At 39.9% G+C, this 21205-nt stretch overlaps 1 protein-coding gene across 7 annotated transcripts in view; it reads right to left on the reverse strand.

Annotated features, from left to right (window-relative positions):
- The window catches only part of LOC110677877 (ubiquitin domain-containing protein 1), a 31241-nt gene extending 23333 nt beyond the window's left edge, over positions 1–7908 (reverse strand). Inside the window, exons 1-2 of one of the 7 annotated variants that reach the window (XM_021849617.1) lie at positions 7341–7908; positions 6580–6955 (exon numbers count right to left, since the gene is read on the reverse strand). In XM_021849617.1, coding sequence (XP_021705309.1) covers positions 6580–6661 — 82 coding nt within the window. In that variant the 5' untranslated portion in view covers positions 6662–6955; positions 7341–7908. Of the gene's footprint in view, positions 1–6579; positions 7083–7268 lie in introns of those variants that run through there. The other 6 variants (XM_021849616.1, XM_021849615.1, XM_021849613.1 and 3 more) reach the window with 6 other exon arrangements.
- Between the last annotated feature and the right edge of the window lie 13297 nt (positions 7909–21205).

Here is a 21205-nt window from a genome sequence, read left to right on the forward strand (position 1 = left end):
TTGAAATTATATTTTCCCGAAGTGAAAGTAATTTTGATGAGTGATAGCCTAGTGCAGCCCAACTGCATAGTACAGTAGTTTAACCAGAATTTTAGGTCAGAAGATAAAATCTAAATTTTGTAATAAAAAGGTTGCCATTGCTTTGAAATTCACCCAACATCTAATCAAAACTACTAACAACAGCGATCAATTATCAAAATTCATCGCTCCCTGGAAAATATAATCCCAAGCCCAGGGCATAATATCAAACCGGAATTTCGTTATATTATTTTGTTATTAACTGATTTCAGTGAATATGATTAAAAAAAATATTCTGAAATATTCTTACACAACTCATAATGAAACAAATAAATAATAAAAAAAAAAGCCATTTCCCTGAACTACCGAGTGATTTAGAAAGCTCAACAGGACAATTTTGAGAACACTCAAATTTTATGTCCTTATTATTATCGAGGCTATTCCATCAAGAGGATTGATAAACAAAAATAAATCAATGTGTTGATTGAGTAGTATCTCCTGCAAAATTGAACGCATAATTCAATACATAAATATCTTGTTCTACTAAAGTAACGTTAATATTTATCTAAATGAGCATATTGTATTATTTTGTAGAAATTAAGCTTCGATAGAAAATGCGAATAAAACTAAAATGGTTGATTTTATTTATTGTTAACAAATTGGAAAGCAATGTTTTCCAAGTCGATAAAGCATTGATTTTTAATTAACTTATTAAATGCTTAGTTTATTTATAAATAAGGGCCTTATTTTATAAGTCGAGTCGACCAAAAACGACTCGACTGGAGTCACTGTCGACCAAAATTTTGCTCGATTCGGCTCTGTCACTCGAGTTTGTCGACAGTTGTCACTTTATGTGACTGGATTACTATGGGAATCGACGGGTGACATCTGAAATATGCATGCTTACTTTGATCGACAATGACTATAGACGAGTCACATGAATCCGTTCGATTTACAAAATAGACCCCTAAATTAAACAAATTAGTTTAGACTTAAATACGATAGAATATTCACATATCCACTGATAGCTTTATAAAATATGTGGGAAAATTTAGAATTCATTAGAAAATTTTGAATCATGTCATATTAATGTTATCAAGCTGAATCATCATTGAATAACCCAAGTATAATAAGTAAAACAAAGGAGTTTAAAAAAAATCTGTTTGTCATTTTTTTCAGCACAATATTTATTTTCATAATCTTATCAACGACATGATTCAAAATGCTACGTCCATTGCTTGGGACCCCTCCCTCCCCCTCGTCACACATCGTCACAAATTCGTGAAGTCCCCCTCCCCCCTAAAATGCTACGTCATTTATGGACGACCCCTTAGTTGCAATGCTTGGAGAATGAGAAAAATATATTTGAAAATAGGGAAAATAAATAAGTCGAGTCTAGTACACGACATTGAAGACGGCCTTACAGTTAAGGTCGAAATACGCGTATCTGGATACACACTAGTGGAATTAAATAGTGTACTTGATTCGGTTTTCTTTTATTTAGATTTATTATATATATTTTCTGTCGAATACACAAAAATTAATGTGTAGCTGAAAATATGTCCAAGTTAAGTAAAACATCCCAGGAAATTGTAAAACAAACGATCGCTACAGCCCTTAGTTATCGTTATCAAACTAAATGCAAAAATGCATATTTGCTCACATTGATACATTTAGCAATTTCTTATAAGTTTTAAATTTACTGTTTAAATAAGCTATGTGAAAAATTTTCATGTTGAACAGGTGGTCATTTTGGTCACGCGACGCCTCTGGTTTGTAAACAAGGGTAGAAGCACTGGTTTTGGCCAAACCTTTTGTGTTCAAGAAATCACATTCACATGATAGAACTACATTCATTTACTCTTCCGAAATTATTCAAAACATAAGAAAAATAATTGATTTTCCTTATAATGTTAACTCCCATACACCTAATTTGGCCACTGTCAAAAGAAATCAATGTGATTGGCCAATTTAGGAACCAAAGTTAAATCTCTGGCCGAAACTGGTTCTGGTAGACTATATTGGCCAACGAGATTTTCAAAGCAAAAAAATGGTTTTAGCGCAGTTTTGATATTTTACATACATAAAATGAATTGAAAGCTTGCATTTGACACATTTGTAGTATAAATACGGCTTCCCATGAAATTTTTATTGACATTCTCTCTTAGGCTGGCCAAAACCGGTGCTTTTACCCTACTCAGTTTAATTATGCGGAGCTTACTATTTTACACAAAGGTATTGAAAATGTAATGTACATGCAGTTGTGTTCAGAATAATAGTAGTGAAAACCGATTTTCATACAAAATTCTCATCTTTGACATGCTGTAACTTTGTTTAACTATGAGCAAAACGCATGAAATTTGGAAAGAGAACTCTAAATATCTCTTCAATTTTATTATCTCAAAATTTGTCATAGTACTGCACACTTAGAAAGAACTAATAATACGTACGTAACGTAAATTTGATGGCATTAAAACTTAAAAAAAACGTCATTCTTGTAAAATTATGTCCAATGTGATTGTAAATTTTTGTGATTTGAATAATATTCACCCCATTGTGACGGAAATTACGTGATTTGTGACTTAGATTCACGTCATTTCACTTGCTTCAATATGTCGGGAACATATGACGTAAGTTTTAAAGATTTTTTTCTAAGTGTTTATAATAATAATAGTAGTTTTGACATCAACTGCATTATGCATTTTCAAATTTTTCTTCACTCATCGGTGTTCAACAGTTTTCTCCAAAGTAACAAATTTATAAATGATCCATTTTTTATTACAACATTGTTGCTGTATAAAAATTTACCAAGCCAAACTACTATTATTTTGAGCAATTTCACCAGGTGCTAACTTTTTAACCGGTGTGGCGTGGTGGTGATTCAATCGTTGCACTGATTTTCAATGCAGATCGTAAAACGGTTTTATGGTGATCAGCTTAAATTGCAAGAGGTTTTATTTAGTTATATTTACATCAAATATAGCATTAATTATACATACAATTTTTAGTGCTGCTTTCTATTAACTTAAAGTAATTTGTATCTTCTAGATTTACAATACTTATTCTTCACTGACAAAACTCCTAATTTGACTGCGGAGCTGTTTGAACTTTGTTTTAAACATTTCTATCGATCCTAAGATAATCAACTATGACTGCAGCGCCAACATTCAGCCAAAGTGTCCGCATATAATCCGTACACACTTTGAAGGCATGAATTTATGTAATCAAGCTGAACAAATTTAGCATTCCTATACGGTTTAATATTTTGATATATTATAATCATGATCAGTAAATTTGACACATTTCTGATTTCAAATATTTTAAAGCCAAGCTATATGTGCTGAGTGGTCCTAATGAGCGTCATTTTCTAAGATTTTTAACGAAAGGGAAATGTCCTTCAAACTCACAGGATTTGAACGGTATAACTTTCTATATCCAGTTTATCTTAAAGTCAAGAACCTATAGATGGCCGTCAATAAAATAGAATTTTAGATTAGTGTCACTATGAATTTAGCGAGGAACTATCTCTTGATTGACTAGCGACCCTCGAGAAAAATGACTTCAAATAAAATGAAAATTATTTACAAACAAAATGTTACTGCTTTTTATATTTCCCTGAACGGTATGTTTGATATCAGTGAGTATACTAACTGCTATCAAGGAGAAGACTTGGATTTTCTGTTTTAACTAGAAATTTACTAATTATGAAATCACAACTGTATGTATATAATTGCAATTTTTGCCGCATGATCCGGGAAATTCGAACCTGTTGTAAAAGCCCTTCCAATTTCAATTGGATCTAGTTTCTTGTAAAAATCTGTAAAATAATAGAACGTCACACCTGACCAAAACTACAAGCGACAGAAAAAATGTGATATGGACATGGACCTCGGAAAATCCGGAACAACTCCGGTGTCCGGTGGCCAATATGCATGGCCAAGCGAACTCCTGGAACTAGACCAAATTTGCCATCGAATGCTTCCAGATGCATCCAATTTCATCATTTTTTTTTAAGTTATAAGCATTTGAATTTGGGCAACATTTTGCCTATCTTAATCATTTTGCCTATCTAGAGTTACTGTGCACGTGCTGTAGCTTTAGGTGCAAGAGCCTCATTGCTTGCAAGCGCACGGGTGCACTGTACATTGTGAGAACTTTTTTGGTGCGCCTCATTTTTCTTGAGATGTGTCTCAACGCGGTCTCATGCGCTCCGTCACATGTGGTGTTTAAAATTAAGCGCAATAATTGAAGTGATTACAAAAGTTTACAACGAGGATCGAAATTGTAACTCTTGGATCGCGAGTCTTCGACCATACTATGTAGGCCATCTAGACACCTGCATGATGAGGCGAAAATAGTTGTAGAGGCTCTTCGTTACTAAGCAAATGTTTCACAACTTGGATGCCGATGGCGAGCCGTAGCGCATGAGACAAGTCTCCCCGAGAGCACATCACCTAGCGCGCGGCCTACAAAGTATTATCCCAGATCAGTTTCCGTCGTCTGTCACCTGCAGTAAACGAGTTCGTGGGAAGTTATCAAGCCGGCTTCGTTGACGGCCGTTCGACAACGGACCAGATCTTTACTGTACGGCAAATCCTCCAAAAATGTCGTGAATACCAGGTCCCAACGCATCACCTTTTCATCGATTTCAAGGCGGCATACGACAGTATCGACCGCGTAGAGCTATGGAAAATCATGGACGAGAACAGCTTTCCCGGGAAGCTCACGAGACTGATACGAGCGACGATGGAAGGTGTGCAAAATTGTGTGAAGGTTTCAGGCGAACATTCCAGTTCGTTTGGATCCCGCCGGGGATTACGACAAGGTTATGGACTTTCATGTCTGTTGTGCAATATTGCGCTAGAAGGTGTTATGCGGAGAGCCGGGCTTAACAGCCGGGGTACGATTTTCACGATATCCAGTCAATTTGTTTGCTTCGCGGATGATATGGACATTGTCGGCCGAACATTTGGAAAGGTGTCAGACCTGTACGTCGAGCGTGGGGCAGAACCGAGGATGGAGAGATGCGGCCACGATTTAGTGTTATCTTTATAGATGTTAACTAAATAAATGAATGAAATAATAATCACACGACACTCTCTATTTACATTGACGCTAGCACTTATCGGAACTGATGAAAATTGCACTTCGATCCAAATGAATAAGGGATGGGACTTTCCGCTTACTCTAGAAGGGCACATTTCAGCAGCATTCATATTAGGGTTCATTCAAATATTACGTAACGCAAAATTTGGCAATTTTAGACCCCCTCCCTCCCCCACGTAACAACTTTTGTATGGACAATTTTAAATTTTTGTATGGACCGTAACACTATATGAGACCCCGTCTCTCCCCCTGTTGCGTTACGTAATATCTAACAGGACCCTGAGCAAAACTGTTACAGAATCTTGAGAGGGAATTCTACATTATCTTGAGCAAGATTTTAAGAGAATAAATAAGCATAAATTCAGAGATCCAAATGATTTTTATAGATGATCAACAATCGTCAAGTTTACCGATTTTTTTTAATTGGATTAAAAAGTACATTTAAATCATGAACCACCCAACAAAGCTTGATGCTGTTGCAAATGCAGCTTGAAAACTCTGTTCTGTTGCTAAAATAACTATTTAGCAGTTGTTAAGTGTACAACTGTCATAAGTGTCCAATGTATGGTACCGGATCGCTCTCCATCAACATGGCCTACAAACGGAAAATTTCGCAAATTGTCATAGGCCTCAGCATGGTGAGAGGCCGATGACTCTCACTTGTTTATTCGAAATGAATTAAAAGGGCCAGGTCTTGGACCAATGCACGCTAACTTAAATCAAGTGGGAATATAGAAAGACCAATGCCTGGTTGAAAATCAAAAATAATCCAAGCACCTAAACTCATTTTTTTTTTACATTTGTTGGCAGTTTTCAGAATATGAGCAATTATTAACATTTGCTTTCTTCCACAACTTTTTATTTTGAACTTTTGCATTTGTGTTTTTAGCTTAATTTAAATCAATTTGAAAGGAGAAAAGGTGAGCTGTCCTATATAGTTGGACCAAATATCCAATTCAGACCAGGCATTCCAAAGTCGCATTCGTATATCGTGTGGCAAGTACGATGATGCTCTATGCCCAGGAAAGTCAAGTAAATTTCCATTACGAAAGGATCCTGGACCGACCGGGCATGGCTTTGCTTTGTAGCCGCGAACTCTAACCATTCGACTAAGGAAGGCCCATCGAAAAGAATTTAAAATTTGAAAACAGATTATAAAGATAACTGATAACCTAATAGAAAATCACACTTCGAAGCACCATCTAACTGGTCATCAACAATTCCACGGGCTATCCATCTATACATTATTTGGCCCAACGCTGAAAAGCGTATCGTACACTGCGACGACAAACACGAATAGTGTTTGAAGGTCGCTTCCACGCATTACTGACTGTATGAGTGGATGCTGTGCTGCATCCCCCCTCACCCCGTCCCCCTTCCGGTCGATGACGTATAAATACTATTCATTGAATTTGCGTAGCGTAGAGACAAACCCCTTTCAACTATTGAACTTACCCGTCACTGGCCGGGTTACGTTGGCGGATCCGGTATCGAGGGTTTCCGGATCGCTCCGATTAATTCCAATGCAGTTGCCCATGGTCGTCGTAATTGCAGCGACAATCTCATTCGGTTTTGGGAGGGCGCTGAAGAAGCTGAGCTCCTGAAATGATTTGTTTTGTTTCCCCGTTTGATTGACGCGATTTGTTTCCGCCTTTGGCTTCGGCTTTTCACCTCTTCAAGGCAGCTCAAGCTTCTGCTGAAATCCTCGGTTGATGAGATTGAATTCTTTTTTTGCACTCGCGTAAATGTGAGTGAGGAATCGACAAAATTGTAAAATTATTCTTCTGCCGCGAATCACTATTTACACACTCTTGAATTTTGAAGAGCCAAACTGGTTGAACGTATAAAATTTTTAACGATATCCTACTATATATTAACACTTAAATTTCAATAAAAATCCAGCTAAAACTACAGAACAGGTTGTTGAAATCTCAGAAGCTGAATGATTAGGTAATGATCACGGCATAAAAAATAACAAGGCAGGCTCTTTACTGATGTAAATATCAAGTTTCACTGTCAACATGTGACGTCACTCCTATCGTACCATATACCTTCCGGACCACTAGATCATTTTTTTCGTAAATTTGTTCGAGGTGGATAGGAATGACGTCGTCAAGTAGCTGTCAGTTCTCGGAGTATATCACCTTCTTAATTTTAGTACACCGTGGGTAATGATGATTGATTGGTTGGCTATCGTTGCCAAAAACTTCCCGTACCTAATAAAATCTTCGTTCTTCCAGTTCACATTTTGTTTACAATTTTCCACCAGAAGATGAAAATTCACTGATTCGAATCTGTCACAATCGTCATCACTCAAAACACGGCAAAAAACTTTAATGACACCGATGATAGCCACTGATCACTCGAAAGCGATGACGATGACGATGAGCTGCGGCCTTCTTGTTCTCCATAATGAATGATCTTCGGTATCTTTTTCCTGACTTTTTGATGCTGCTGTTGCTAGTTTCTGTTTCTGATCACAAGTCGATGATGATGACGACGAGATCCTACTTCCATTGATGATGACGAAAAAAGTGCTGTGGCTGCCAATGATCTCTCGCAGCAGCTTTTCATCTTTTCCTTCGCATCCGAAAAGGGACGCAATTTTGCCACCACTTTGCACACCGTTTTCGCGTTTGGCCAATTTTGGACAATAATCAAAAACGCAAACGCACCGCAATCAAATTACGGAGCATTTTTTTCCTTCTTTGCAAGCACACCGACCGACTTTACTACTAGCGCTCTGTCCGCGAGTAATTTTGACTTTAGTTGGAGTGGTTGTTGCATGATGGAGATCCGTAAGCAGGACGGGACAAGTTGTCCTCCTTGCTCTTTTGGGTGTTTGGGAAAATTTTTGTGGAAGCACCGCTAATCGGAGCGAGATGGCTGTCAAATATCGTTTTCAAGCCACGATGTGATGGCAAAACGGTAAGCTACGACAAGGGGGGAATCCGCCCATTGGTCGAAAGAAATGTAGCAGCGAAAAAATATTTTTTCTTCTTGGCATTACGTTCTCACTGGGACAGAGCCTGACTCTCAGCTTGGTGTTCTTATGAGTACTTCCACAGTTATTACCGCTTTCTTTGCCAGAGTTGCCATTTTCGCATTCGTATATCATGTTGCATATATGATTATACTATACTCTATGATTTTTAATAATGCGTAGTATGCACCTGAAACGTTAAGCGCTCAAGTAAAATTTCTCCTTTTTACCCAAGTAGTTTTGACAGCTGATCCAATACGAGCGAAATGTCACTTTTACTTGCGGAATAATTGAGCGGCACATTTTTCCGTACGGAAAAGTGACAGCTCCATTTGATATGCACGGCAGGCGTTACTGACGTTATGAAATCAGCTCTACTTATCAGCAGCGTACAGCTCAAGTAATTTCGGTACCGGAATCATTCCTTGACCGTTTCTTGTCCTATCCTTTTGCACAGTACTTATGATCAGCGTACCGGCCATAAGCAGTTACTTCCAATGATCGATTTCTCTTCACTGTAAACTCGGCATTACCCTTTACGCTAAGTATGCTGTTTTGCTCAAGAAAAGTAAAGAAATTCCTTGACTGAAAGGGTCAAGAAATTTCCTACAGAGAGCCCCCTTTGAAGTGACATTTCTTCTCAACTGCGTACTGCGATCAGAAAAAAGTGATTTTCTTGACCATTTCTTGGGAGAAATTTTCCACGCATCGAGATAGGCGATTCGTTTTCTTGTCAGTAGCAAACCGGCCTTTAATGTGGAAAAATACCCATTATTTGCTGATATATGGAAACGTCAAAATGATGGGTACTTTATTTTTTCAGATACAGAGTTTTTTAAACCCTTTTCTATATTGCACGAACATACTCCTTGTACGGTTTCGGACTGGAATTCGAGAAATGGACTGTATTTATTAACGAAAATTAACAGTTTTTTATTAGCGTCGCGAGTTGCGTGTTCATAGCGCGGCGAACTTTCGATTACAAGAGAGATACAGTCAAGGTTGCGAAGAAAACTCAAAAATACACTTCAATGTAGAAATATGCAAAAATTAAAGAAAGTATGCTACTTTTTGAAATGGCAGTTAGTCTGAACATCCTCCCCCGCGTTGCAGTTTCCTCGGAACTCAATCATCGAGAGGTAAAACCGCCAACTTCGCCGTCGTCCTGCTGAAAACACCGCTGTGCGTCTTTACCGTCACCGCCCTAGTTATTCCATCGGAACCCGGGTTGGCTCCAACCACACGGAGAGAATGGAAAATTCTAGTTAATATATTTTATATGCGATTGAAATCATTTCAATATTTTATTCATTGAAATGCTTAAAAATTAAATTCATTATAAGCTTTCCAATGCATAATTAAGAAATATTTTCAGCTGAGCATATTGATCATCCATAATTGCTCAGAGGACTTTGCATGTTACTCACTTGCAGGCGTGTTCTATCAGTAGCGAGCTACGTGTCGGCCATTGTAAAAAATCTTGCACGAGTCAAGAATTCATTTAGTTCTTTGTGCATATCGGGCAAATTCATAAAGTAAAAAAAACACCTGGTAAGTTTATTCGCAAGATAGCACTTCCCAGCTGCGGAACCAAATACTGCAACATCATTTTCTCCCAGAAAACATTCCCGTTCTGATGGAGTTCTCGTTTGTGAGAAGAGCACCATCGCCGAGGCCATCGTGAACGTGAAAACTAAAACTGTTCCGGGAATGCCACCGGTAGAATGTGCACTACTTCATGCTATGATCCACTATTGATCTACAAGCGCAACTTCCAATGAAGATCTTCAATCTGCAATGGTCTTCCCCGCACCAAGTGAGTTTGACAAAAATTCTGCTGAGACACCAACCATGCAAATAATCTTCCTGCAGAGAGTATAACATATATTTGTTTTTCGTGAAAATGTAACAATTTCAATAAATTGATGGAAACTATTAAATTTCAATTTCACTTTTATTTTTAAAATGAAAACAAAAACATTTCAATGGATAAATTGAATTTCGTCTCTTTATGTATCACTTAGATAATTCCCAAATAAGCATGATCAAATATAAATGAGTTTTATACTAGCAAAGCATATTTTAGATATATGCATTACAAGGGGTGAATAGACCGAATATTTCTAGCTTTCTAGTATATTTAATTTTCTGCGTGCACTCTGCCTAAACGCCATTGTTGGGGTGGCAAGTTCTCCTCCTTCAAAACGACTAAATCTCCGATTTTCACTTCAGTATGTTTGCGATTGTGCTTTGGTCTACGCTGTAGTTCTTGCAAATAATCTAGTGACCATCTCTTCCAAAATTCGTTTCGCATTCTTTGGATGAGTTGGTAACGAGAGAGCGTATTCAACTTCACGTCATCAAGGGAAGGTTCCGGTATTGCAGTCAATTCTCGGCCAATGAGAATGTGTCCAGGTGTGATGGCCTTCAGGTCGCTTGGGTCAGAAGATTGAGGAACGAGCGGCCTTGAATTAAGAATAGCTTCGATCTGTGCAATCAAGGTATTCCACTCATCATAAGTATACTTCGCATCGCCAACGACTCGTTTGATGTGATGCTTGGCCGATTTTATACCAGCCTCCCATATACCACCAAATTCTGGAGACCGCGCCGGGATGAAGTACCACTTGATCTCCTGGGGTAGGCAGTAGTTACTGAGAGCTAGTTTTGTATCCTGCTGATTGAAAAGAACGTATAGCTCATGTAATGTTGAATTTGCGCCGACAAAATTGGTGGCGTTATCGGAATGTATTTGTGTGGGAACTCCACGACGAGCCACGAAACGCTTCAGTATGTTGATAAAAGCTTCGGTCGATAAATCTGCCGCCAGCTCAATATGAATAGCTTTCGTCGTCATGCAAATAAATAGTGCGATGTACGTTTTCACATACACTGGTTTCCGAGGGTTGCCTGTTTTGATGAGAAATGGCCCACCGTAGTCAACACCAACTCTCGAAAAGACATCAGATTGTGTCACACGAAACTTTGGCAGGTCACCCATGTAGCGCTTGACGTCCGGTGGAGTGATCCTTAAACAGCGAACACACTTCCGAAGTTGTTTTTGAATCACATTTCGGCCGTCCACTATCCAGAAACGCTGTCGAAGTGCCGACAACAAACCACTGGGTCCGATGTGCATGTACGTTTCATGGAAATCGTTGATAATGATCTTTGTTACATGATGCTTCGGAGGGAGTATTATCGGATGCCGTCGTTCAAACGCTAGGTTCGCATGTTTGATTCTCCCACCTACACGTAGTATTCCAGCTTCATACAACGGGTTCAGGAAACGTAAATCACCAACATATTTATCGTTCACATTCTGCGTTGTTTGGTAGTGCTGTATTTGCTTGATGTCCTTTGCGTAATGCTGCCGTTGCACTAAGCTGACGATCATGTGAAGGCTTGCTTGATATTCCTCAACCGTAGGGAACGGTTCATCATCATATGCTGTTCGTGTCTTCCTACATTTCCGAATGAATCGGGCTACGTAAGCCATCACTCTCCGCAGTTTGCGAAAAGAGCTGTGTCGGTAGAGAACAGGAAACTCATCTGGTCGATTGTTGACTACAAGTGTAACTGCTTTAACATCTGGTAATTCAATTTCATCTGCAGATTCAAATTCCGGGTAAGTAGCGGTTTGCAAGAACGACGGGCCGTGCCACCAAACATCGTTATGCTTCAGCTCTTCTGGGAGGATACCCCTGGACACTATATCCGCTGGATTCAGTGCTGATCGGACGTACCTGTACTGGTAACCATTGGTACACCTTTGTGCCTCGGCTACACGATTGGCGACGAAGGTGGTGAGCTCGTGGGGCGATTTCTTCAGCCAGCAAATAACAATTTGGGAATCCGTCCAAAAAACGATACTTTCGAACTCCAAATGAAGCGCCGAAGTAACAGCTTTTACCAGTCGGCACATTAGCAGAAACGCACACAGCTCCAGGCGAGGTATTGTCTGATTTGGAGCCACTTTAGATTTACTTGTCAGAAGATGTACTTCCGCGGAACCGTTTGGAAGAACAGAACGTACGTATACACATGTACCATAGGCTGCCAAGGAAGCATCCGAGAAAGCGTGTAATTCCAAGGCAATTCGATTATTTGCAAGGACGTGTCGATTGATTGTCAATCCAGCTGTGTTCATTAGACTCGTGACAAAGGTGATCCATTTGTCCCACTGTTCTTCTGGCACTTCTTCGTCCCAGCAGATTTTAAGTTTCCACAGTTCACGCATGAGAAGCTTTGTGACCACCGTGGCGGGTGCAAACAACCCAAGAGGATCGTATATTTTTGAAACCTCGGACAGAATATGTCGTTTTGTGATAGAGGTTTGTTGTTGAATCGGATTGATCCTGAATGCCAGTTCGTCCGACGACGGGTTCCAAAGCAGGCCAAGCGTTTTGATGATGTCATTGACTCCACTGATTTCCATCGGGGCTTGCTTTTCTCGTAGCTTTTCCGGAATTGTTTCTAGAAACTCTGCTGAATTAGAGCACCATTTGTGTAGTTGGAATCCTCCACACTTCAGCAATTGTGTCAGTTGTTCAGCCGTAGTTTGAATCTCGTTCACAGTGTCACCTCCCGACAAAACATCGTCCACATAGAAATCTTGAATGACAACCGCAGCAGCTAGTGGAAAATTTGAGCCTTCGTCAGCAGCTAATTGATTCAAAGTACGTGTGGCTGCGAACGGTGCTGACGCGGTGCCATACGTCACTGTTGTCAAATCGTACGTTTTGAGGGAATCTGTAGTATTCTTTCGCCAAACAATCCTCTGGAACTTTGTATCGTCGTCATGGGTCCTGATTTGGCGATACATTTTAGAGATGTCGCTCGAGAAGACGTATCGATGGATTCGGAACCGCATCATAATATTCAGTAATGATTCTTGCACGACCGGTCCGACCATAAGAAGATCATTAAGCGACACACCAGAAGATGACTTTGCGGATGCATCAAAAACCGTTCGAAGTTTGGTGGACGATGAAGACGGTTTTAAAACGGCATGGTGAGGAAGATAGAAGTTTGGAGTACTGATAACCTCGTGTTCTGGAGTCTCTTTACAGTGATGAAGCTCTATGTATTCCACCATGAAGGAATCGTATTGCTGTTTCAGCTCCGTGTTGTTACTCAAACGCCTTTCCAAATGCTCGAACCTTTTGACTGCTTGCTGACGTGAGTCACCAAGTTGGTCAGCATTGTCGCGAAAGGGCAGCCTGACCACGTAGCGACCGGTCGAATCTCTCGTTATTGTCTGCAGATAATGTTGTTCACACAATTCCTCTTCGCTCGATAGCTTCGATGCCGTTGGAACCTCTTCCAATTCCCAAAAACGTTAGATCAACTGCTCGAGTTCTTGATGATCAGAATCGGAGAGAGTTGCATTGCAGTCTTCACGTTGACGATACGACGAATGTCCCGACACTGGACCAGATACGACCCACCCTAGTGTGGTCTCTTGTAGGACAGGTAATCTGTCGCCGAGTTGAATTTGTCCACTCTTCAAGGTGCGGTAAAACAATTCTGCGCCGATGAGAAGGTCGATACGTTGGGGCTTATAGAAATCTGGATCTGCCAGAACAGCTTCCTCCGGAATAATCCAATCAGACACGTTGAGTTTGCTTGCTGGAATAATGCTGGCAATCCTAGGTACGATGAGACATTCGATGTGTTGAGAGTACTCGTTGATACGTGAGCCAAATTGAACAGATAACTTGTGCTTGATTGGCGTCTGTTTTCCGTTGACACCAACTACACTCGTAGAGCATCGGGTTCGGGTGATTCCAAGGAGATTGGCCATTGCTTCCGTAATTAGATGCGATCCAGAGTCTAGTAAAACACGGCACAGTTTGATCTGGCCATGTACATCAAGTATGTTTACCACAGCTGTCGATAGTAGCACTGTTTTCTGTTCAATTGTATTTTCGGCGCAATTGAGGGTTACCACGTTGCTCGTATTTGTCGAAGCATTGCCGGTTTCAGGAGACTGAACATCGCTTGGTTTGCTAGTATCATCACTTGGCTTCGGGACGTCAATGTGTAGAACCGTGTGATGTCGTTTGTTGCAGTCTCGGCAAGAGTGCTTCGACGTACATTTTGCAGTCATGTGCCCTTTTCTCAAACAATTGTAGCATACGCCAGCTTGCTTTGCTTTGGCGTTCCTGTCGGTAGCAGAAAGTTTAAGCAGCTCTTCACATTGGTGGTTAAAATGTGCCTTCTCACAGAAAACGCATTTCGTCTCGCTAGTCACTGTCAAAGTAGTGGACTTCGCATGTGACTTTTGTGGGTGCATTGGAGCACTCGCACTGGATTTCTGCTTAATATTTTGCTGACTGGCCTCTACTCTCTCGAGAACTTGAGTGTGCTTTTCCAAGAAGGAAATCGTATCGGCGTATGTGGGAATCACACCGTGTTTGTTAGTAGCTTCCCACGTCTTTTTCGTTTCGAAATCGAGCCGAGAGGCAATCATGTTGACCAACAGAATGTCTGAGAGGCCTAGTACGTCGTACCCGTGGTATCTGAGCGAATCGACATGCCTCACGCATTCTTCGATTAGTTCCCTCAACTGCTTACCACTTTCCTGAGTCATCGGCTTCAGCTGGAGCAACCGAGTAGCATGAATGTCGACGATTTTCCGTTTGTCCTCGTATCGATGCTGTAGAAAATTCCAAGTACCGTCAAAATTGTTTTCGTTGATGAACTGCTGGTTAATCGCGCCGGCTGCATCCCCGACAAGACACTTATCCAAGTGGTATAGCTTTGTAGCAGCATCCTCGGTTGGGCACTTCTTCATAATGTCCAGAAACATCGATTTAAACTTGAACCAATGCTCTGAGTTGCCGTCAAACGTTGGTAGCGGCGTATGCGGTAAAACGGACTGTTGAACTCGTATCTGTTGCGCACTTGGTACCAGCTGGCGACCAGAATCTATGTGGAATTCCGCTCGTTTCCTGTGCCCGTCTACTTGCCTGCATACTTCCACCCGCACTTCCGTATACAGCTCTTCGAACAGCAAATACTTTTCCTCCTCGTCCTCCTGTTTGTTCGGTGTGACAGCAAAAATCTTCGCCTGACAATCGTTCATGTCGATGTATGCAGCATCAATCGTACGTAGGAAAGTATCGAGAACGTACTCGTTGACTGGAGTCTGTTCATCGTCCGCTTTTATGAGGTTAGTTTTGATGCGTGCAACCTTCGCCGAAATGAATTCACATCGTCGTTGGAGCGCCTTCAATTCTTCCGCCATTTTCTTTCGTCGTTCGGCGTCTGCCTTCGCCACTTTTTGCTGCCGGACTGTAGGGATTATCGGAATTTTCGAGCTGCGACAAGTGTTGACCGGCATCGAATAATTCGCGAAAACGACCGATTATTCCATATCCGCGATCGAACGGACCAATAATGTACGGTTTCGGACTGGAATTCGAGAAATGGACTGTATTTATTATCGAAAATTAACAGTTTTTTATTAGCGTCGCGAGTTGTGTGTTCATAGCGCGGCGAACTTTCGATTACAAGAGAGATACAGTCAAGGTTGCGAAGAAAACTCAAAAATACACTTCAATGTAGAAATATGCAAAAATAAAAGAAAGTATGCTACTTTTTGAAATGGCAGTTAGTCTGAACACTCCTTAATGGGTGAAAAAAATCATGTAGTTTTATAATAGTTCTTTATGAAGCAGACATACTTGCGGTAACAAGATGAAAAAAGTTTATTTTTCTAAATATGGATAAATCAATGGTAGGTATTATTTCTTTCCCTGTAGTGTTCTGATTATAAAGAAACAATCGAATATTACAGGATACTTTTGCTGCCATACACATCCGGTGCACAAAATCGCCAAAAGTAGCTGCCCGTATACTAGGCTAGTAACATCAACGAAAACAAATCAATTATGGTCCCGCACCTGAATAATGATTGTTTGTAAATATTTGTCAAATAAAATGATGTACACTCAAAAAAATCCAAACGTTATTATTACGTGGAAAATCACGTACTTCATTCCAAATTCATTTTGCCTCCTATTCACCTGTCTAAGGTAATGCTTACTAGAGCATGTATAGTTACCAAATGATGACTCGATGATTGTTACTGTGGCTACCAATCGCACTTACGTGAAATTCATGTAGGCCCATGAATTCATTTGGACATCTGCATTTCGTGTTCATTCTCTTTTGAGTTCAAATTTAAAGATGGTGGTCGCAAGTTTTTTCCAGGAGCTGTTGGACTTTAAAATAACTGATTTCAAGGTAAATATGTGATAAATACTGGAGAATCATACATTTTTATACCTTATGTAAAATCAATTACAGATTACACAACGTTGAAGAGCAAGTCCGGCCAACCTTGAGGAGAAACCCGACATTTTTTAACGGACCTGGACAATCATGAGAGGAACGTGCCTTTGTTTTGATGGAATGTCACCGTGTCAGTCAGTGTGTTGCTGAATATTGTATTGGAAATAATGATATAATATAATGAATAGTTTAATCTGTTGAGTTGTTTTTTTTTTTAATTTGAGAAGCTACTGTATTGCATAAGCCAATGCAAAACAGAATTGGTTTCTATGCAATTATTCTGATATCATTTAATGAATAACCATTTACGATTTATTGAGACGCTTCGTAAACGCTACGTGGAAATTCGTGTAGCTATGACGTGAAACTTCGATGGATCTGATGAGGTCCATTTGTTCATGCGTTCATTCAGTGCTACTTATGATCCAAGTAAGTCCTACGTGAAAAGTGGGATGGAAAAAAACTACTTACGTTTTCACGTAACAATGACGTTTGGATTATTTTGAGTGTATATGTTTAAGTTTTTTAGTTGGTATTTTTATAAACGAGAAAAAAATAATAAAATTATATAGAATTTTCATACATGGAAAAATAGTAAATTTTACTCTGTTTCTCAGAACGAATGATTTGGACAATGGGTAAAATTAACTCGTTGATCTGACATACAAGCCGTTTACTCTTTAATGAGTAAAGGCCCTTTACTCTTATTATGAGTTAAACTAGTTTCTCACAAAAAGGGTACTTTTTTACCCATTAAAGGGTACTTTGGTCTTACAGTGTTTGCAATCAGCGTTGCCAACCTTCCAGATTTGTCTGGAGTATTCCAGATGTTTGAGGTGCCATTTTACAAAAATCGGGAAGATCCAGATAAAAAAGATAGAAAACCTGTTGACTTTTCGAAATTTACTTTATAGCTTTGTTTTGCTTCGCATGCAAGAAACATTTCAGATTAGGGATTTATCTACTGCGGCTAAGGAATAAGCCGAGTGGTTAGAGTCCGCGGCTACAAAGCATGCTGAAGGTTTTTTCGTGATGGAAACTTCCTTGACTACCCTGAGCATAGAGTATAATCGTACCGGCCACACGATATAAGCATGCGAAAATGGCAACTTTGGAAAAAAAAAGCTCTCAGTTAATAACTGTGGAAGTACTCATTGGAAACTAAGCTGAGAATCAGGAGGGGGTCTTACCTAGTGTTACGGTCCATAAAAAATTTCAAATTTTTCATACAAAAGCTGTTACGTGGGGGTGGGAGGGGGTCTAAAATTTGCAAATTTTGCGTTACGTAATATTTGAATGAACCCTAAAACAGTTTTAAAACGAATTTCCTTTTTAACATTTTTTACCGTGTATATCGCTCAGCCTGCTGTTTTAAACACTAGGTAGTTCCTATCATTTCCCACAAAAAATGTATGACAAAATGATAAGCCGTTTCAATCAGTTACTTACGACGTTTTTGTACCAGTGTAAAACCGACTCAAGTAGTGTTTTGTTTTGATTCGTGGTTAAGTCACTTTGTCTTCCATGCAACGGAGCGGCGAAAGTAGCGGTTAGGTTGCAAAAGTTGAGAATCTTACTTTCGTCGTTTTGTAAATCCGGGAATTAAACGTTCTAAAAGTGAAAAATCGAGTTGGTTTAGAGCGGAACGTGTAGAATTTCGTCTGCGAAACACGTAGGATTGATAAAGTAAGTTTGTTAACTTTTCTGACTTGAGTCTGTTTGAATAAGTCTTCGAGATTTTATTCTTTTCTCTCTAGCTTTACATCCCAACTGGAACAGAGCCTGCTTCTCAGCTTGGTGTTCTAATGAGAAGTTGAGAAGATTTCCAATCCAAAAGATCCTTGACCGTTAGGGCCCATTCACAAATTTCATAACTCTGAAGGGGGTGGGTGGATGTCCTCAAGATGTTACAGCTCATACAAAATTTGAAACATATTCATACAAAATGTGTTACGAGGGGTGGGTGGGTGTTAAAAATGACCATTTTTGGCGTTATGAAATTTGTGAATAAACCCTTAAGGCCCAAACGCAATGATAGCGGAACGGCAACGGAAAGCGGAACCGATTCGCCAGCATGAACTACAACAAGCTTGTCGACTCAGTGTTAATTCAATTTCATTCGTTATCAGCTCAGTCGAGATGGTGTGATTCATGCTGGCGAACCGGTTCCGCATTCCGTTGCCGTTCCGCTATCATTGCGTTTGGGCCTTTAGGGTTGGAACACACGACCATCAGCTTGGTCTTTCTGAATATCTGTGTGTTTTCCGCTACGATATCTGGGCCGCTTTCAAAACAACATATTATACTGTTATTTATTACAGTATCCGGCGGTAACACGCAGACAAAATACGCACAATGCAAGCGCAACGTCAAAATTCAAATAGGCTTGGAATTCCTCCCACCCGCTATAGCGTTATGAAATTTCGTGAATGGGCCCTTATAGACTATGCTTATGTTCCTCTCTTTCATTCTAATGCATTTTTTTTCTCACTAACTACCATTTTGACTGAGTTCAAACCAAGGCTGGTTCATTGTACTCTGTACTTAGCGATGCTTCTGCTTAGGTCAAGCCTGCTCAACCTTTTCGAGCCGATGGCCAAATCACAGAAAGAGAACTGTGCGACGGGCCACACTTGTTCCGAGAACAAACAGTTTCAACGTTTTCGTTATCGTCTATTAGGATTATTTGCTGTGGATAATGTCAGTATCGCTGCGAGATAATAGACCATTTCCGTCAGACCTTACCCCCTGTTTTTATATTTTTCTTCGAAAGACGATTATTTTTAATGATTATTGTCGCTTTCAGATCTAATTTATATGCACTCCCGATTTTATTATGATTTTTTGAAAACTTGAGAATTCACCACATTTTGAGTAGTGCGGCACAGTTGTTTCAACCCTGTGGGTGAACAAACTGGAGATTTTTCCACAACTTTCAATCTCACCCCTGTGTTGAGTGTTTGTAGACATAACGAAATGTCAATGTCTAATCAAGGTTCTGGATTTACTCAGGTGGCACAGATCATTGATGCGTGCCACTCGTTCTCTCTTTTACACTCCCGCTGTTCTTTTGCAGAGCAAATAGTGACGTCACTATTTGCGCTGCATAAGAACAGCGGGAGAATAAAAGAGAGAACTAGTGGCACGCATCAATGATCTGTGCCATCTGAGTAAAATCTATAACATTGCACGACAAAACGGAGAAACCTTACACAACGGATAGGGATGGTACACAAATTATGCCACGCTAAATTTCAACATTTTCGACTCCCTCTCCCCTCTTTGACACACTTTTTGTATGAGTCCTCTGAAAATTTTGCAAGCCTTGTCACGCTTGGCTCGACACCTCCCCCCCCCCCCCTTGGAGCGTGACGTAATTTGTGCATGACCCCATAGCAAATGAGCCTCTGTACGTGCCATCAATTCTTTTGTTCTTATGACTTTTACTGTGCGCCGTGTGTTGGTGCTGTCTCACTCTCTCTCACGGGCAACTTGAAAACAGGGCGCACAGTAAAACTCAAACGTTTTATGGCATGCATAGGCTCATACCGTTTGATATCTGCTGCTTGTATCGTCTAACTGTTCCGAAACCATATGGCCAATGGAGTATACATGCTTCCCCTTTTCACTACTCTAATAAATCTCCCCGGAAAATCCTCCACGACCACCACATATATCCCCTTCATCTTCCCGCCGGAAGCCTCTGCCGTGCTCTGCTATAGTCTTCGAAAAAGATTCTGCTCCCGGTGGCAAACTGGGCCGGTGGCAAACCCGCCGTTGTCGTGAAAGATTTCTTCGTACTGGATCTCTTCTACATATTAAAATACCGGTGGTGGAACCGCAGTTAAAAACATTGCCGACCAGCAGCAGCACCAAGAGGGTTTCCGGGATGGTTTTGATGATTTCAGCCACGGTGGAAGTGGCGGATGAAAACATAAATAAAGGGAACTGTCATGATTGATTAGAAACAGTTGATCAAATATTCACCACAACGTGGAGACAAAAATCATAGGAGAAAAAGGGGTCCGATAAGAATCGGAGAGAAATAAATTGTAGGGAACCGTGGGGTGTACTGTCGTGCCGCCAGTTTTTCATTGTTTTTCAATAGTTAGAGTCTTCAAAACACATGGGTTCCTTGGGAAAGTTTGTTCAGTAAATTAATAGAAAGCATATGAGCCATCAAAAAAATTTCACGGAAATGGTCTATTGTTTTTGTATTGTACAACAATACACGAATTGCTTATCAAAACAATACATGAACAATATATCGTATTGTATTTTCAAAATGTTTGTATGAGAAAATATCTTTATTTGTATTGTTACGATACTTAACCACCCATACATTATATTGCAAAAATCTCATATACCATACAGTGAACTGTTCAAAACAATATATTGTACTGTAATTGTATTGTCATTTTACAATATACTGTATTGTATTTCCAATATATTAAATGGTACTGTTTCAATACGTTATATTGTTTTTGTATTGTATTTTTTATCCGGGCGGTCAGTGCTCATGTACGATTAGTGGGATAAAATTGGAAAATTGGTGTTTGGCTACATAGGTTATAAACTTTCGGATTCTTTGTTTGTGGTTAAATTTGTTGTGAAATCACGCGTATCGCAAGAATAAAGGATCAAAATGATTATGCCAATGGAAAATAGTTTAATAATTAAATGATTATGAGCTAAATTTTGGGTAGACAAATTGAATTTTGGATGTAAACAAACATTTTCAATGACATTTCTCTCCTTCTTCCCTAGTGACCTCTATGATGGTGGCGCATTAAATTT

Source organism: Aedes aegypti, chromosome 3 (genome assembly GCF_002204515.2).
Source record: "Aedes aegypti strain LVP_AGWG chromosome 3, AaegL5.0 Primary Assembly, whole genome shotgun sequence".
Taxonomy (NCBI): domain Eukaryota; kingdom Metazoa; phylum Arthropoda; class Insecta; order Diptera; family Culicidae; genus Aedes; species Aedes aegypti.